Source organism: Glycine max, chromosome 10 (genome assembly GCF_000004515.6).
Source record: "Glycine max cultivar Williams 82 chromosome 10, Glycine_max_v4.0, whole genome shotgun sequence".
NCBI lineage: Eukaryota > Viridiplantae > Streptophyta > Magnoliopsida > Fabales > Fabaceae > Glycine > Glycine max.
Window position 1 is genome coordinate 37630301 of NC_038246.2, and position 14688 is coordinate 37644988.

Sequence of the window (14688 nt, forward strand, 5' to 3'; positions counted from 1 at the left end):
GTGAGAAAAAAATAAAAGCTTTAGTGTTATTCGGGTTTGTATGCTCAACAAAGTAGGAGAACGATCAGGAACACCCAAATATTAGGGCTGAGGTAGAACGCAAATAAGCAATCTACCCAGCAACAATGGATACAAAAGGTGCAATTTAACATTTGAAACACAAAAGGTCCAACCAAATATAATACACAGGAAACGTAGAAGCAAAAAAAAAAGGAATGATAGAAAACACCATAAATGTAGAAGAACGATCAGGAACACCCAAACAATTAACCAAAAAAATTAAGCTTTGAAATAACTACAAAGAAAACGTACCTGTTGTGATAAAAATCGCTGCTTTTCTTGAGATAAAAATGAAAGCTTTAGTGTTGTCTGAACTACTATGCGAATCAAAGTAGAAGAACGATCAAGAATGATAGAAAGCACCATCAATGTAGAAGAATGATCAGGAACACCCAAACAATTAACCAAAAAAATTAAGCTTTGAAATAACTACAAAGAAAACGTACCTGTTGTGATAAAAATCGCTGCTTTTCTTGAGATAAAAATGAAAGCTTTAGTGTTGTCCGGACTACTATGCGAATCAAAGTAGAAGAATGATCAGGAACACCAAAAGAATTAACCAAAAAAATAAGCTTTGAAAGAACTACAAACATAACGCACCTGTTATGATAAAAATCGTTGTTTTTCTTCAGATAAAAATCAAAGCTTTAGTCTTGTCCGGGCTTCTATGCGAAACAAAGTAGTAGAAGGATGAGGAACACCCAAACAATAAACCAAAAAAAATTAAGCTTTGAAAGAACTACAAAGAAAACACACCTTTGTGATAAAAATCGATGCTTTTCTTGAGATAAAAATGAAAGCTTTAGTGTTGTTTGGGCTTCTATGCGAAACAAAATAGCTCGAAGTATCAGGAACACCCACAAAAAACATGCAAGAAAAGAAACGTTAAAGCAACAAAGAAAACCCCCCGTACACAGGAAGCGAAATGACAAAAAACAAAAAGAAAAAACGCAGAAGACGGGTGGGCAAATGAAGACATGTGATGTTAAAAATATCATCTTTAGCAGAAGACGGGTTCCGTTTATGGGCCTATGCACCTACGGTGATAAAAATCGCCGTTTTGTTGAGATAAAAATCAAAGTTTTAGTGTGTTATTCAACCTTCTCTGCGAAAGAAATAACATGCAATATAAGTTTAAGCAAAGGAACAACAGAAAGCTTTGTAGGAGATCAATATAAACGCAACCATACCTCTAAAAATCCAAAAATTGAAGTTTTAGTGTGTTCTTCGAGCTTCTCTGTGAAACGAAAATCATGCAAGAAAAGAAACATCGAAGCAACAACGAAAACGCCCCCGTACTCATCAAAATCGCAGTAATTACTTAACATCATTTTTTTAAAAAATTGATGTTGTTAATATAATGTTAACATCGATTTTGAAAAACTGATGTTAAATAATTACTAATAATTTTTTACAAAATTGATGTTATCGAATGAGTAGATAACATCGTTTTTTTAACCATGTTAGTTCTTTTTTTTAACACTTCAATAACAATAGTCATAGCATAGTCATAGTTCTTTTTTAAGTTGTATTAGGGCTCTCCTCCATGTTAAGAAATGAACACCAAGTCACCAATATTCTTTCAATATCGCCCAAAATGAACACCAAGCCTCCGCCCGTGACCGCCGAGAAGAAGATGAAGAAGAAGTTGGCCACGTCGGTGGAGAAGCCAGTTCTTTCGTTCGTTTAGCATTGAAAGCAACCAGAGGGTTTGTTCGTTGCCTTTCTTTTATTTCTCTTCGTGCTCTCATCTTTCATCTTCTATTTGTTCATTCTAGAGTCACAAGATGTTGAAGGGTATGTCTCAAGGGTCGATTTCGTGAAGAACAGGTCACTCTCTCTAATCTCATTCGGGTTAGTTATCTTGTTTTTTTTCCTTTCGATTTTGATGCTTTGATTTCTGGATTAGGTGTTAGGGGTTTTCATAATTAAGGAATTTTGCAATTATTTATTTTTTCATTGGGGGTTAGGGTTTTTGCATTGGGGATTTCCTCATTCCAAATTCCATTCAATGTTTACCATATAATTTTCATGCCACCTAGTAGAAAGGCCAACGAAAGGATCCCTTTACTCTGGCTAGGTTCTGTTCAGTTAGGTTAGGTTATCCATTTTTTATTTTCGCGCTACTCTTTGAATGCAATGCATTCGTTTTGACGTTTTTCTTTTCAGGATGTGAATTGTGCGGCAAAACGCTCTTGATCTCTCTTGAGGGCCTTGTCGAGGATGGGTTGTTGGAAAAACACGAGCTTCCTCAACCAATGTGAGTTAGCCACCTGGTTTTCAGCTCTATTTTTTCTTGTGTTCCCTGTTTCCCCTGTCTTATTGTTAAATCAATGTAGTGATGCAAAGCGGGTTAATTTTTGGCTCGTTGCTGAACTTAAGGATCTTTTAATTTTTGTTTACACTTACAACATTGTTACTGCTTGTAGTTGTATTTTCTTCCTTTAATTTTTTGGCTCGTTGCTGATCTTAAGGATCCTTTAATTTTTGTTACTCTTCCTTTATGGCATTATTCTATTTTCTTTCCATCATTCAAATATTTAGATTCTTTTGTGTGTCGTATTTTATTTTATGTTAATTTTCCTCTTGCTGAAATTCTCTGTGTAGGCTGCAGATAGGCTGATTTCAAGTGAAGGGAAACTCAAAACACAGCTTGAGAATTTTTGAAAGGATCCTGACATATCATGTGAGACACTCATTTAGTTGCAATTCTAATTAAATATGTATGAATGCCCACTGGCTTCAGCGCTGTTTGTCTTTAAAATGATAATTTGTTTATACAATTGTTTTATATTATTTACATGTAAGTGTACAGTAAGCTTGTATGCATAATTTCTTTTTGCATTTTTTCTTCCCACAAATTTTGAGGATTTGATCCTTCTATTTTGTGCCATTTCCTCTTTTAATACACTATTCATTTATTGAAAATATATTAAACTGGGAAAAATAAATAAAATCTAGAAGCTTGTTGTGATGGGAAATTTCAACACTTTCCATTTCCTTCTTCGATCTCATTCGGGTTAGTTATCTTCTTCACCCTTTTTACACAGTCAATTAATATTAAGCGTTGATGTTTGTATCTTAGTGAGTTTGTTGAATGAATCTTTTAGTTTTATATGCACAGTTGGTGTAGCAAGACTAGATCTTGATCGTACAAGTAATTGCCAAAGGGGGATTGTGAAAAAAATTGTTTGATTTAACCTATGCATGGAAATTACATGCAATTAATGTTAACTGGTATTGTTGTTGGGGCTTGAAAAAAGTTCTATGGCATTTTCTTGTGTTAAAAAAGATTCAAGCAATTTTTGGAGGTCACATCCAATTTTCCATTCTCAAGTTAATAAACTCTATGTATGGTATTAGTTTAGCTTTCATATATAGTATAAAAGAATTTTCCATTCTTAAGTTAATAAACTCTAACATACATATATTTTTTTATTTTGATTACTCCCTAAACTCAATGTGTCATTGTCTCCTCATTTTAAATTTAAATTAAAAATATTAATTTATTAATATATATATATATATATATATATATATATATATATATATATATATATATATATATATATTATAATCTAATTGTTTTCATATTTTTTTATATATTATAATATGAATTTTCATAAATTAAACTTGTTTTGCAATTGATTTTCAAGTTATCAAACATAATATAATGTAAAATTCAAATATTCTTCATTAAATTAATAATGAATGAAAAGTTGAAAGAAAAATATCTTGCTTTTTGCCCTTTAAATAAAGGGATCAATATGTTAAAATATAAACTTTTAATTTATTGTTGCTCCTCTGCAACTGGATCGTGCTATTTAAGTTTCTCTCGATCATTATTGTTAAATATGTATATTTTTCTTTATGTTATTTAAAATAAACATTTTGAATTTGTGTAATACAAGCAATTTTCTGGAATTTAATCGCTAGTCCTAACTTGATTTATGTGCCTTTTCATCAATATTTGCATAATTTGGCTTCAAAGGATCTCTCAAGAGTGGCTCAGCTAATAAAGGAGCTATATGTTCTATTGAGTCAAGTTCATTTCATTAGCTTGGCTCTTGTATTTTAGTTCTTGTTTTTCTAAATAATTTGCTTAACTTTTACTTGCTTTTCATATAGCTACTAGTTTGCCTTTAGATTTTGTGCAAATCCTCATTGTTTTGAGCTTGATAATGTCAGGTAAGTAGTACTGAGATTCACTTTAGGCATTTCATGATGTTTTTCTCCCTTCTATTATATAATGAAGCAATTTTTAAAAGTTCAATTAAAAGAAAGCACATCCAAAAATTATGTTTTTATTCTTTTGTTTAAGTCTTCTATACATAAAGGGTTCTCTTTGGATATAAATATAGAAAAGAAAGGTTAGGTTAAATATGTTTTTACTCCCTATAAATATAGAAAATTTTGGTTTTATCCTTTAGTTTTCTTTTTGGAGAATGATAAAAAAAATATTAATGAAGTGACAATACTATTTGTATTTTTAATGAAGATAAGTTAGTCAAATGTGTATTGTTATTGATACGGTCGCAATCTACCATTCGACGGGAGGACGAGGCGAAAAGAAAAAGGACATCTTCTCATGAAGAAAAACGCGTGGGAGTCGCTACCAACGTTTATTCGAGAAAACGTTAGAAAAATCAAAAAGGGGTTTGCGAATTTCAAAGAAAAGGGGTTCGGGAGTTGTTTACGTGCGGGGAAGGTATTAGCACCCCATGCGTCCGTCACAAGAGACGATAACCTTTAATCGAGTGGGCAAGAACGTGACTTCGACATTATTATTTTCCCTTTTTATGTTTTTTTTTTATTTTCTGGGGTCGACATGGGTGTTGCCCTTGCTCCTACGTATCCTCAAGTGCGATGAGGAATTCAGACCTACGTAGTTCTTAAAAGCACAAAAGTTGTGTGTTGAGTTGATTTTAAACTTTTGAAAGGTTCATTTTAACCAACAAAAATAAAAGAGACCGTTAAGGCATTGGACCTTGAACGGATTCAAGCGACCTTTATGGATAAAAATTCAATTACATGACGATTTCATCTTGATTTCACTTATTAACTTTCAATCTCTTGAAAAGATGATTTGTGACGTAAATGATCAGTCAAAATTCACTTTACAAGAAAAAAAGAGATTACTGATGGTAGAAGAATGAGATAAAGATGTACAAAGCAACAAAGAGGACCCCTAAGGGTGCATAGGTCGTATCCAAATCCTTAAAACAAATACTAATTGAATGACGAACGAAGAACATCAAACGAAGAACGATGTAGAAGTCGATTACGATTGCAATTCGATAGCGCCTCGGCCTCGCTTTTCTCTTCTTTCTTCTCCTTCTCTCTGATTTTCCCTGAAACCTCTCAATGTTTGAAACCTGAACCCTTTCTTTAGCCCCCCTCACGCCTATTTATAGGAAATGAGGGGGCTTAGGACTTTGGCAGCTCACCAAGGCGAGCTGGAGCTCGCCCAGGTGAGTTGTTGCTTCAACCTGAAGTAACCTTGCTCGTCCAGGCGAGTTGGTTACTTCATCCCTAAGCTATTTGGGGGCCCAAGCAAGCCAAAGGCTAGCCTGGGCGAGCCAGAGTCCAAAAAAAAGCTAAAAATGATCCTTTTGCCCTCCCTTTTTTATGTAAACCCATTTGCACAAGGGTTGAAGATGGATCTTCAAAGGTTTTTTTTTTATGAAATTTATTGAATGAGAGAGAAAGTGAAGAGTTTATGGAGGGTTGAATGTAAGGTATTTGGTTCAAAGTTTGAATGTGTTTGGATGGAAAATAAAGATGATAACAATGGTGTTCAAGTAGGATTAAAGAATGAAGGTTTATAAAGATGAAGAAGGAAAATAAAGAAGGGGGTTGGAAGAATCACTCCTCCGGAATTGGTGTCACACACAAGGTGGTGTTCCTTGATTAACCAATTTCTTGAATCACTCAAGTAACTATGGAGATTCACTCTCACACTTTAGAAGGTGATTAAAAACTCAAATTCAAGGTCTATTTTCTTATTAGAAAATATGCAGCCTATGAATAGGAATGACATCAAGTTGGTTATACAAGTGAAATAATCACCAATAACAACAATTGATGGTGTCATTAAACCTAATTAAAACTAGAATTGATAACAACAATTGATGGTGTCATTAAACCTAATTAAAACTAGAATTGATAACAACAATTGATGGTGTCATTATACCTAATTAAAACTAGAATTAAGACACATAAACATATGGAAAATTGTGCAACTCCTTGGTCAGCCAAGAGGCAGCCATAATCCTAGAGTTTTCACCTTATTAAACCTTAATTTCTTTAAATTAAAACAAGCCCATAAGTGGTGCAAATCCCAAGAGAATTGACAGCCACTTTAACACAAGTTTGGGCCTTTATTTCAACTAACAAAATGCTAATAAAACCACTCAACAAAAGTGACACCCTCTACTCTTCTTGGAACATAGTGCAATTAACAATCCGAAGCTTCTCCACTTGTAACTTGGGCCCAAATTCAAATAGCATGGTTAACACTTGTTGAAGAGTTTCCTTGGTCTTCTTTGTTCTAGCCGTTGTCATAGGTCCTCCAAGTCCTTCTAAAGGTTCCTTGCCCTTATTCCTTGCCTTGTCCTCATCACCTTTGGGTATTTTTCACATTCTTCCCCAAAACGTCGAATGATCTTTCATCTTACGCGGTAACTGGTGTTGAATAGTTCAATTCGACTAGCGAGAATCAAAACATCAATGAATGATAATCCCTAGACGAAATTACGGTTTGACAGATACTATTTTATAATTTTCTTGATCCTTATGTGTGAATAACCTTGAACAGTGTATATTTTGAATGAAAGAGGGTAGTTGTTAAGTCTCATAGGCTATTTGTCAATTTTCAATTTTGAGGTCTTTTATTTATACTATCATTTAAATTTGTTTCTAGATTAATATTATGAGATTGTAAGTAATGTGATATTGTAATGAAAATAATATTTTTAAATATTTTAATTTAAAATTAATATATTTTTATAAATTGATTCTGGTTGGTTTATTGTAAAACATACAAAATTTTTAAAAAAATTATATAAAACATCGGTTGGTTTAAAACCGATGTAGAAAGTGTCATTAGGTTTCGGCCAAAATTGATGTCGTAAGCACATTCAACATCGATTTTGCCAAGAATCGATGTTGTAAATGTAGTTTTTACATCGGTTTTGGTAATAACCATTGTCGTGTAGTATATGTTAAAAAATTGATGTTAATGTTGATAATGTTAACGTTGATAATTTCAACATCAGTTAAAAATCGATGTTAAAAATAAAAAACAACTGATATTAAAAACCTACTTTCTAATAGTGCTTTTAAAGGGAAAATAAAAGTAGAAAATAAACAACAACACTTAAAAGTTAAAACCAGTTCATATAATATTTTCAATAATTACTAAGAGAGAAAAAGAAAGAAGTAAAGAGGTAAACTAAACAAACAGCACATACTACTTTTGCTATTAAAAGAAAAATTAGACCAACAACAGCTCATGGGCTTTGATCCAGTATAATGATAACAACCATATACACACATTCCATAGTTAAGCAAATGATTGGTTTCGGCTTAGGAGCATCAATCATTACACATGTGTTCAATACTCCCTTTCTCACCAACTTAGTTGTATTGCAAATTTGCAATATTTAACTTGAGTCTCGGAATGTAAAAGAACATCTTATCGACAATGCACGTGATTTATATTTACAAGTTATAACAATGTGTATGTAGTAGGAATAAGAACAACTAGTGACATTTGTTTGTTCTTATTCCTTTCGACATAATAAACTTTTTTGCTCCACTTTACTATGGCTAATAGTTATCCACTAATCCTGCATTCCTGCTTGCACCAATGGTCGATTACATCGAGTCAATGCAGTCAAATTTTTCATAAAACAAATATTAACCGATGCTCTTAAAGTATTAATTAAAGAAATAAAATATTTTTTTATTGAAAGATACAACATTATGTGATCTACGATTTTTTTTATACTCTCTTATAATCTTTACAATAAATATTTTTTTCTTTTATTTTTTTAATTAATGTCCTAAAGACATTATTTAACAATACCCTAAACTTAAATATCTATTCACAAAACAAAAATTGTAACTTTTGATACAATGATCATACTGAAGTTTGAGCTTGTGATCTTTTGCAAACTATTCAAGCTCCCACCATTCTGGGGAAAAAAATTGTATCAACAATATTCCTGCAGGCAAACATTTGTAACTTTTATTCATAGTATAGTCAAATATAAAATCCTCAAACATCGCTCTAAATTTCAATGATTGAATGGATGCGTAACTTTCCTATACAGAACATTAGAGGGTTTAAATAGATATTTGATTACCAGGAATGTTGCAGTTCCATTTTTTCACTTCATAATTAATATTGGAAGAATATTGAATAATGATATTTTTAAGTTGCAAGTGAAGAATTCTTTCTTAATTTTTTTCAAAAGGGTACGTAGTTCTGCAGGGTTGCTATTACTAGATCATCTTCATGATACAAAACATATAAGGCCTTGAAATTTTGAAATAGTAGTCAATAGGCTAAACTCCGACGATTATTACACCCATAACTGAATGAAAAATATTCACAATCTAAAGGGCTCTAACTTGTTTTCTTTCAGTCTCCTCCAATGTGGGCTGGCATAATGCATATAGAAAACTATTTGAGTTATTGATTATGCAAAAGTTAGCCAAATCTACAGCAACATTATATACTATGTAGATGTCAATATAATTTTGGTAGGTTTTTATGCAACCCACTATGGCCAAAAATATTAGGCCAAAATGGGGAAAAGGACCCAGCATGATAACAAGCCAACATTCAGTGATTTTACATTACGGGAAGGAAATAAACTGTACATATTGCACACATAAAATAGTTAAGTACTACACAACATTACATCACAAATTGAAATTAGCCAACCGTGCAATCTGGTCTTTGCCAAGAAGAGATTTCTCATTTCTTCATGTTCTTATTGAAATAGGGTAAGGAGGTTCAGGTTACCGTACGTTGAAGAAACCCAGCAAAGGTACCTTTGGATGCAAACCCTGTAATAAATAGGACATAAGATTGTTTCAGATTAACATGTGGAACTAAACACCGCCCTGTCTTATCTTTTCCTTTAACCTTCTTCCCTTGTTTCTTGGCCAAACGCACATGTCTTGGTGATGCAAAGTTCTCATCACACAATTCTGGTTCTTCCTTAATAGTTGAAAGCTTAGCCCTCAGAATCTCCTCCATGTCCTTCCTCGAGTCGGTTCGCAAGCTTTTCCTGCTCGTGCAAGGCACCGATCGCCATATTTTCCTGCATGCCCTCCTCATTCTTGCTTCTAATTTCAATTTTCAACAATTTACATATCCACTAACACATCACACATTAATAAAACTATGCCTATTGATGATATATACCTTGAGTGACCTTATGAAATCTGAGTTGTCAAATTTAGTTCTAACTCTTCTCTCTCTCTCTCTATATATATATTACTAAGAAAAGAAGAGAGGGTATGTGTATGCAATATGATCAAGGGAATTTCCTTGAGTAATCCGATTAGTTGGATAGCTAGCAGCTATTGAAAGGGGGCACAAAAAATTGTGATTGCCTACAAAAGCAATAATCGTCATTCCTTTACAACTATGTTTTAATCATAATGAGCATATAAATTATAGTTTTTTTCCAACCGAACTAGCATTATATTTCATTAGAAATCATTCAAAGGATTAAGTTCAGATCCCACTCATTATCTTTTTGAGTAGGTAATAATAATTAACAACACTTTTGTGTTCAGGGTCTAACTACAAATTTTCAAAATGAACTTCACTAAAGCAAAAATTGTAGGCTAGCTACTGTTACAATATTCCCAGTGCTCGGTTGTCAATGTCAATTGCTGTCGTTGCTCTCTATGTTTTTTTCTTCTTCTTTTATTTAGTGCATGTTTAAAATACGGTACACGAATTTCGAAAGTAAATTTAATGATACACAAAATCAATTTTTTTTAAAAAAGGATGTGAATATTTTTACAAACTTTATTTTGTTTCAACCGTTCGTTTGCAACCGAAAAACAAACATGTACTAGTTGCTTTAAAATTTGTGTTTGAAGATTGAACAACGCGAGCAAAGACGAAATTCAAATGGCAACGGTGGTAATCTGCCACAAAATCCTTGTACCTCCAATCCTTTATTAAGATATGATGGTACACATAGTGTTCTCTAATTATTGTTCTTCATTCCTGTGTAGGAGTTCGCCCCCAGTAACTACTGCAGAATTGACCCACCTGACTAGTGGCTAATTCGTTATACACGAAGCCCTTTATTTCTTCTAGTATAAATGCTGAATTTGGTCCTCTCATGTCTCAAGGATAGGACACTTTTACTGTTTTACATTATTATTTTTAATCTTTTAATCAACAAAGTAGTAACATTTAAATATACAAAATTATCACGAAGTTTAGTTTTTTTTTTATCATTATTTTAGTCCTTTACTTGGACAATTTTAGTGATAATTTTGTGTTTAGTGGAAGTATTTTTGGAATTATTAATTTGATAGACTTTAATATTTGAAGGACTAATTTAAAAACAAAATTTTTGGTTTAAAAAAACAATTTTTTTAAAAAAGTAATGTAATTATACCTCACAATTTTTCAAATATACTTAATTGAAGCCTCAACTTTCCTACTCTTAAAATTAGTCAGGGACGTAGGAGTAGGACCGTAGTAAAATCTCATATTAATTGTACCTGAAAAGATTTTAATTTTTATTTATTATAAAGAAAATGCATGAATGAGAAAACCATCTTTGTAATTGACATGATGACATGTAATTAATCTTTTATATAAATTTATTTATTCTTTTTAGTAGAATGTATTCATTGTTACATTATTTACCTTTATTCCATGCATATCCTCTCCTTTCTCCACGTACTTCATGTTATCGCCTGTGTTCAAATAACTGGTAAGTTTTCAGGCTCGGGCTATTATATATTCTGTATTGAATTAAAGTTTTAAATTAGATCATGGTGTGAGAAAAAAATGGATTAAAGTCACTTTTGATGGTGAATACAAACAACTTGAGTCACGTAGAACAAAAGTTGCATTCAATCGTCTCATTTTAAGGTGGACTTAAATTCCTAGGAGAAGATGAACGAATAGCCCGTGTTTTTGTTTCTTTTTCTGCTTCATGAATCATATATTGTTTACTCTTAATTTAGTTGTGGGGTTTTGTATGGGCTTGTGCTTTTTATCTGCTTCTACAGCTCCAAGAAACCTCTGTTTTAATAATCTTAATCTATATGTATATAAAAACTGTCTGGTCGGCGTTATGTGTCAAAGACGGAACAGTTTGTACTTTTTTTTTTAATGTATTTTAGTTTTGTTTCAAAAATTTTAAATATTTTATTCTAATAGTATTTTTTTTTCTCTTACTCTTTCTTTTACTAAAAAACTGTGTATTGTACGGATTCCAATATAGTTTAGTTAATTAGTCATTGCCACAAAGAAGTGTGATATACTTCTCGGTTCCATGGAAATTAGCCATGAGATGATGAGAGGTAGTTCGTGGTCTTGATTGAGTTTGAGGCTTTTGTTACTAATAATAGATGTGCGCAAATTTAACCTGCGAATGTTAAGGGTATTTTTCTTAACTTCTTTTTGTCAAAAATCTCAGTCTTACTTACCTTAAGAACACAATTTCTTTATTAATAGTTATATAAATGACACTTTATCTTTTTACTTGATATATACATTGTTAAAAATAAAAAATAAAAAATTTTTATAATTATTTATAGATACTAATTTGGAAACTACCAACTACACTAATTTTTATGTAAAAAAAACTAACTACACTAATTTTAGATAAACATATTAATTTGGAATCATTCCGTTCAGACCATCCCATAACAGGTCATTATATTTTTGAGCCAGATCAAACTGGGCGAATTTAATACACAAAACAAGTTTCTGTTGTAGGTAAGTAGGAGTATTAATAAATAAAAAGAATAAGTTTTCATTGTTATTATTATTTTGCACACCTACAGTCCTACTATTCAGCGGAAACAAGTTTTCATTATGTATATGGTGTACGTATACATAGTTAACTGACATAGATGGATGATCAACTATGTTAATTTTCAGCTCTTGTTTGCTGAAGAGGGTGGATCGAGTTGATCAACTGGTTGAAATAAAAAAGGTGAGGATCTTCCATCCCAGCTATCACATGAATGATCAATTTAAATTATTTTCCCTCTTTTTTAATTTGCATTACTGTTTCAAGTAAGCATAATGCTAAAGAGACATCTTGGGTAAGAATTTGATGTTATGATTTATGGAGATATAAGATTAGTTGGGTGGTTAAGAAAAAAGAGAAAGAGATAAAAGTGGCAGGTTCAATCTTTTCTGATCACAAAAATTAACAATCTAACAATCAACATTTGCTGATATTTTTTTTTTCCTTCCAAAAGATAAGGCCAAATTTAAGACTTGTGATTCGAGACATTTATGAAGTTGTTTTGCCTGTGACAGATTTTAGCCCTACATGAATGCTCTGGCAATTCTGAGTATTAATCAGTTGAGTTGGAAGATTGTGTTTTCATCTTACATGACTTGTACTATTGTAATGGTAAAGAGGGAAGGGTCTTTCCAAGCTACGCAGCAGAAATACAGGCACAAGGAGATTATTTTCACTTGCATTGTATAGTTGGATGCAACTGTTATTTTGTATGGAACTAACCATCTTTTGCACAAGAAGCATATGCTATATGGGCAAGGAAGGGGTTGTTGGACGATTATACATCGGAGTCATTTCAATGCATAATTTAACTTTGGTAGACCTTAAACTTTCACTTTATTACTAATTACTAATGTTTGGAGAACTTTTAATCTGCAGGGTATAACTAAATTGACCTTCAATGCTCTATGGCAGCTAAGCCGTTGGTGCAAAAGTTACTTGGCATCTTCTCCTATGATAATCCCATTGTACACAATTTGATTCTGGAAATTAAGTTTTGTCGAGTTGAAACAATCTGAAATCTCTTTATTGGGATTGCACACTGGGTCTCAAATTTTTCTTATTTTTTTTAACTAATCATGTCCATAATTAGCGAGTTCGCAGAGTAACTACTTTCAGAATCGGGTGTAGACTATACTAGTATATTGGTTAGTCCGTTAGTGGGAAGTAAAAGCACACTCTTCTTAGTTCCTTCCTGTATGTTTGTGTGTTAAACCGTTTCAAAGATGCTTAGTTTATGGCCTGAAAATGAGTGTAATGGAGACAATTGAATTACACCAAAGAATTTCACGCAAGTATGGCAGCATTAGTCATAGTGCGAGGTATATATTTGCAAGTGCATTATGACGTTCAAAGTCCTGCTTAAGTAGAAAAATTAACACTCAGAGTAATATCCTCCTATGCTATAATAGTTAAATAGAAGAGGGTAGCTTTTAGGATTTAAGCAATAGGAACTAATTAAATCCAATTACACAACTAATTTGGGCTTGTTAGGAACTTTAAAGCTCAATGACAAGCAATATGTGTGGTCAATTCTTTGATTCTAGCACGTGCTGTGTAACTGTGTTGATGAAAGTTTGCATTTTATAATCATACACGTATACTCTTGTACTAACAAAAAATTTGTGAACGGATCTTTATCCAAAAGACAAAAAAATTGTAAATGGATTGCATATTTCTTTGAAAATTAGCAAAACAAAGAAATATTTACTCTTACATCATAAATTTGATTTTTTAAGAGGAAATTTGATTTATTTATAGGCCATGGTTCATTAATTATAAGAAAAAAGTAGGCGTAAAATTATTAATGAATGAGTTAAGTCATGTTTGAGTAAACTTATGGGACTCCAAAACTACATTTGAAAAATGAATCAAAGGTTTATTTATGCATTAAAAGTGCATTCAAATGCATGTTATAATAACTTAGATAATAATACAAATACCAATAGCTCAGGACCTCTATATTGTATTTAATTCTTACACATAAAAAAATAAATGATAATCCAAACATATACTTAGTATAATAATACTTATATGTTCATGAATTTTATCGTAATTTTGATTCATTGTTTATTTTTCCCATTAAAACGATTTTTTTTTTCTTTTTTGCGTCAGGCTAGCCAAAATTTTACCCTACATGCATTTGTGGATAGAATAGGTCTGCTATTGTAAACAAATGGCAGCCGCACATTTTTTTTGGTAGTTGGATGAAAGAAAGAAAAAAACGATCGAGAAGCATAATAAGCTTAAATTTTAGGAAAAAAAAATTCAGCCACAAATCTGTTTTAACTTTAACAAAAAGTAAAATTATAAAAAAAATCGTGATATACACTTGTGATATCATCACAATAAACCGAACCCGATTATTTGAATTGGTCTATTAAACATGGTTTATTTGACACTTCTACCTATGCTATCATATTTTTAATATTATAAATAAAAATATACATACAAAGAGTGGGTTTTATTATGAATTGGTTGTTTAAAAAAAGTAGGTTTTTATTATTTTTCATTCTCTCAATTAAATATCCTCGATATTCTTTTTCTCTTTTAAGTGTATATTTACATTATTCTTGTGATTAGTAAAAAAAACTCTCTC

At 31.8% G+C, this 14688-nt stretch overlaps 1 protein-coding gene and 1 long non-coding RNA gene across 2 annotated transcripts; one reads left to right on the forward strand and one right to left on the reverse strand.

Moving 5' to 3' along the window:
* Window positions 1–1551: 1551 nt before the first annotated feature.
* Window positions 1552–13103, forward strand: LOC102665731 (uncharacterized). The gene is made up of 5 exons (XR_416457.3): window positions 1552–1914; window positions 2230–2320; window positions 2668–3079; window positions 12218–12272; window positions 12605–13103. It is a non-coding gene; the product is annotated as an uncharacterized lncRNA (long non-coding RNA).
* On the reverse strand, window positions 8835–9629 carry LOC112998143 (uncharacterized). The gene has a single exon (XM_041005719.1). It carries the CDS (start codon window positions 9410–9412, stop codon window positions 9086–9088), a length of 327 nt encoding a protein of 108 aa, XP_040861653.1. The 5' UTR covers window positions 9413–9629; the 3' UTR covers window positions 8835–9085.
* Window positions 13104–14688: the final 1585 nt, after the last annotated feature.

Excerpts from the sequence above, each read along its gene's own strand:
- LOC112998143 (XM_041005719.1), bottom strand. The coding sequence starts at position 9,412 with ATGAGGAGGGCATGCAGGAAAATATGGCGATCGGTGCCTTGCACGAGC.